The 5246-nt window shown below is 32.3% G+C and overlaps 1 protein-coding gene across 10 annotated transcripts in view; it reads left to right on the forward strand.

Annotated features, from left to right (window-relative positions):
- LOC144972997 (netrin-1-like) overlaps positions 1–3254 on the forward strand; it is a 192977-nt gene extending 189723 nt beyond the window's left edge. For all 10 annotated transcript variants that reach the window (XM_078914912.1, XM_078914905.1, XM_078914909.1 and 7 more), the window contains one exon: positions 2418–3254. In XM_078914912.1, coding sequence (XP_078771038.1) covers positions 2418–2752 — 335 coding nt within the window. In that variant the 3' untranslated portion in view covers positions 2753–3254. The remainder of the gene's footprint in view (positions 1–2417) is intronic.
- The last annotated feature ends 1992 nt before the right edge of the window (positions 3255–5246 follow it).

Here is a 5246-nt window from a genome sequence, read left to right on the forward strand (position 1 = left end):
TTTACCTATCTATCTATCTATCTATCTATCTATCTATCTATTATCTATTATTACTATTATTATATTATTATCTATTATATATCTATCTATCTATCTATCTATCTATCTTATCTATCTATCTATCTATCTATCTATCTATCTATCTATCTATCTATCTATCTATCTATCTATCTATCTATCTAACTATCTAACTCTGTCGTCAATCTGTTTTGTTGTTTTTTTAGTAATGTATGAATATTTTATTGTTTTTTTGTTTTGTTTTGGGCTTTTTTTTTTTTTTTCTTTTTTTTTTTTGTTGTTTTTTTTTTTTTTTTTTTTTTTTTTTTTGGGGGGGGGGGGGGGGGGGGGGGGGCACCTACACAAGTTCTCTGTCGTCAATCTGTAATTTACTAATGCATTTAAGTATTTATTGTTTTTTGTTGTTGGTTGAAGAAGGGCCTTGAGCCCGAAACGTTCTGTGTTGGGTATTTTGTCTTTTTTTGAAGCTGTATGTCATTTTTTGTTTATTACTATTTATGTCATTTAGGAGAGTGCGTTAACCGTTTTGTTGCTTAATTTCTTTTCTTTTTTTAAATAAAAACAAACATAAATTCCCTAATCCTTGATATTTTGGCATAAACCTCAATCTTTGTCGTCTAGTTCGTTTCAATTGATGCTTTGCGATTATCAAAAAAAAAAACCCACAACATCCGCCAGCCGGAACTATTTGTACCGACACACAAAACTATGTTTATAGTCTAAATTTCGTTAGAAACTCATAAAAATGGCTGGCTAAAAACAATATCAAAGGGGTGAGTGACGTCAAGTTCGTTATATCTATATAATGCCATATTTACACGATGGATTACAATAGGGAAGGAAAGTGTGATGTCAACAAAAAGGGCCCTATTTCATTGGAAGTGTATAATTAATCTTTCGGAGGACTTGATACTTAACTTGTGTAATGAACTTGTGGTGTCGGAGTGATGGAATCCTATTTTTTAGTCTAAATATATGTTTATCGTCAATATCCTCGCTCTTTACGTACCTTAATTCGAGTCTGCCTTGTTACTAAAATTATATAGTTATGCTACATAGTTATGATTCAATATTATGTAACACATTCATTATTTATTCCTCCAAATGATTGGTTACATACACACTTCCACGGATTTAAGAACCAGAAAAGTAGAAGTTGTGACGTCACAACCTTTCTTCCCTATTATTACCTCCTACCACAACACATGAAATCATCACGGAAGTGATTTGTGAGTGAGTAAAGAAAGACATTCTAGTTACAGCCACTGTTTTTACGACGCTCGCACGTGCAGTCTGTCGGGTGGGAGGTCGACGCGTTGAAAGTTGTTTGACAAAACGACGTAGAATCATAATCATCAACATAATAAATGTAACTTGTACTGTGCACTAAACCCCGAATAAACAGACTCTAAGCACTTTACACGAAAGAAAATGGCAGAATTGATTTTATGGAAAATTAATATATATGTACATACATAAACAAGTGCACTCAAGCTCAGGAAGACAAAGTCTCACAAACAAATTACTTCGTTCAATCAAAATTCGAAAACAACAAATAAGATTTATATATATATATATATATATATATATATATATATATATATATATATATATATATATATTATATTATATATATATATATATATATATATTAATTTCCCTTCATTCATCCCCATGGAGAAATTTGTATTTAATTTAGGGTCTATTCCAGGGGAAGACATCAATGCAGCGCTCAAAGTGAGCGAGGGCGAGTTGACTCGCTCAAGGCCACATATTGCAGAGGGTAGTGGGACTCAATACGATGCAAAGCCAACACCGCTGTGCCACGCTGACCTTACTTGATTTTTTTTCCATGATCCCAACTTAATTCAGGGGGTCCTGATAGCTCAGTTGGTAGAGCATTCGCTTTACACGCAAAAGAAATGAATCGATCCCGTGTGCAGTCGAGTTTTTTTGTTTTTTCTGATCCCCCTGTCTACCCAGCAGTGATTATGGAGCTGGGTCTGTTAGGTCTGGCGGAAATTACTTTCTTTTAATGAAGAAACATACACAGCTTTTAAAATAAACAAACTTCCCGTATGGACTGCATCGAATAAATGAAGAAAAGGATATTATATATCATTTTGCTCATAATATCGTTATCATCGCCATAATCGTCACAGTATCATTATCATCCCGATGATTACAAACACTTTACATATTACGGAATCGATTACTCGGTTCACCATAGATTTACCTCCATTCAGACTTTTATCTTCTCGTTCCGGAGTGCCTGTTGTGCTATAATATAAGTAATAGTGAATGTGCATCTGATTTTGGTTTTTCTTCCTTTTTTCTGTTTTTTTTTATTTTTGTTGTCTGCTTATTAACCCGTTTTATCTTCCCCTTTCGTCCTCCAGCATCTCAAGTTCACGTTTTATCCAGGGAAAACGAAGGAAAATGGATCAAATTTACCGTGTCGGTCATCTCATCCTACAGAAAACCGGTGCCCAACAGAACGCCCAGGCGTGCCGAGACTTATTTATGGGTGCCCCGTGCCGATATGAACTGCAGATGCCCCAAGATTCGCCGAGGGAAACGGTACCTGATCGTGGGCAAGTACCGAGCCGAGGACAAGGATAAGCCAGGTTTTGTCGTAGACAGAAACGCCATCACAATTCGTTGGAAGGACAAATGGGCACGGAGACTCAAACGTTACGTCAAGCACGAACATAGAGGGCGCTGTCGTAACTAGATTTTTTAAAAATAATACGATACAAAAATTTGATATACCTAAAATCAAATATGGAAGTTGTGACGTAATTTCTTGTCTAAATATCTAGACTGATACTACGTATTGATATTAAGACGTAGTGATTTAAAAAATGATCTAAAATATTTCTCCAAAAACTGGAGTTGATTCCATTGGTATAAAATTTATATTTGATGAAAAATAACCTGACTGACACTGCGATATTTGAATACTACATAACAAGCCTGGACGTTTTTTTCTTTCTTGTTTTGTTTCCTGGTTTTTAATAATAACGTTATCGGTTACAGTTTTTATGAACTTGGATTGAATTCAAGTTCAAGGACATTTGTAAGTGTATATTATTTCATAATTTTTTTGCCAAAAGACATATAGAAAAATTAGTTCACCAACTGTGAACACGTGTGTGTTTTGGGAGAAAGAAAGACGATTTTGGACTCAACAATTCGTTGATTTTGAATTATTGAGTGGATGCAAGACATTGAAATGGATGGAGATCTAAAATAAAAAGATGTAACTTGGAAAGGCGTGTTGGAAATTTGTGATAGTATGTGACACTTGTCTTGTGGGCAGAATTCTATTTCGGACTTTATGGATGTGGAGGGATAATAATTCCATACCAAGATTGGCAATTTCAGATGATCTTGAACTTGAAAAAGGTGAAATACATAGGATCTGTTGTGGAATTTGTAACCCGATGACGAGACCATAATATTATGTAGTTGGACGACATGCCGCACTACGTGTTTCGTTACTGATCATTATTGACCTGAACGTAATTCTACAGGATGAGGACAATGATTTCATTAATGAATATACTGAAATAAAACGGCATTGTGATTGGAGCAGTAACGGTGAACCTCGGATACAACGAAGTCATCAGAAATGATTTCGTTGAGAAGAAGATGCGGTTACTGATAATTTGTTTTGTTTTGTTTGTTTTTGTTTTATTTTATTAAAGGGGGTTGCTTTATTTTTATTTCGTTTTTAAGATTTAAAAATAATAGGGTTTTTTTGTTGTTGGGGGGGGGGGGGGGGTTGTTATGTCCGCAGTCTCATTCAATCCGTAACCGTATGGTTACTGAAAAAAACGGAAAGATTGCATTACAGTGTAATATCATGTCATTATCGATTTGGAGTGAATGATCTGGATGGAAATCGATATAAAATGTTATCCAATTTTTGACTAACATAGATAACTTTTTAAAATTTTAACGAGATGACAGTGTGTATATTGGTTGTGAATGTAATCAGAATAGCATATCTAGTATCTACACCCTCATATGCCAAGTATCACATTCTTTTGGCTTCAAAAGGAATATTTTGTGAGGTAAAAAGTAGGGAAAAGTCTGATTCTGAAATACATTTTTTTTTATTCCAGGCTCTAGGAAAAGTTTTAAAAGATCCGAAAGAAAGATTTTAGTTAATTTCTTACCTTATCTTTTGAATGAGCTCCAAGATTTGAATAATGGATAATCATAATAGCGATATTATTATCATTTTATTATTATTATTATTATTATTATTATTTATTATTATTATTATTATTATTATATTATTATATAAAATAATAATAATAATAATAATAATAATAATAATAATAATAATAATAATAATAATAAATAATATAATAATAATAATAATAATAATAATAATATATAATAATAATAATAATAATAATAATAATAATAATAATAATAATAATAGTAATAATAGAGTGCATAAGAAAATCCAAGCTATTATATAAGTATAAGGGCTATTTTATAATTCCATGTTCATCCTATATCATAATCAATCAAACTACAACCGATTTGTACATACAATGTCTGTCGTCATATTGTACATCATAGAATAATGCCGTCATGCATACAAAATGTGAGATAAAAATATGTCAAATAATAATTCATTAAGGGCTACCATTATTGTGCTTGCTGTTTATTACTTTTGTCATGCGCATTATTAAGGATTTACGTCATAAAAGCCACAAACTACTGATTCCGTAGTCTGTAGTCACACGAGTCGTTAATAAATTATAAATACACCCACCCACACACACACCCACACACATACACACACACACACACATATATATATATATATATATATATATATATATATATATATATATATATAATATATAAATATATATATATATACATAAATATATATAATATATATCTTATAATTAATAACTGACGTCACTCCATGACGTAACGTAGAATGTGTGACACATAACGAGAACGTTTCTATAGCGCATTATCATCTATCTCATTGTCCAGGGATTTTCCATCGTACAATGCGCTATATATATAATGCGACAGGACGAAACCATATTACAATTATTTAGAACTTAGAGGTAAAAACAGTGAACATTTTATCATTTCATTATTAGTAACTTCCTAGAAACGACTATCAAAATGTTTTTGTTCAGTGGATGTCTCTACCTCACACCAGTACTTCGATCATAATGATGAGAAGA

The sequence above is a fragment of the Berghia stephanieae genome, chromosome 5 (assembly GCF_034508935.2).
Source record: "Berghia stephanieae isolate SIO BIC M18660-M18661 chromosome 5, UCSD_Bste_1.3, whole genome shotgun sequence".
NCBI classification, from domain to species: domain Eukaryota; kingdom Metazoa; phylum Mollusca; class Gastropoda; order Nudibranchia; family Aeolidiidae; genus Berghia; species Berghia stephanieae.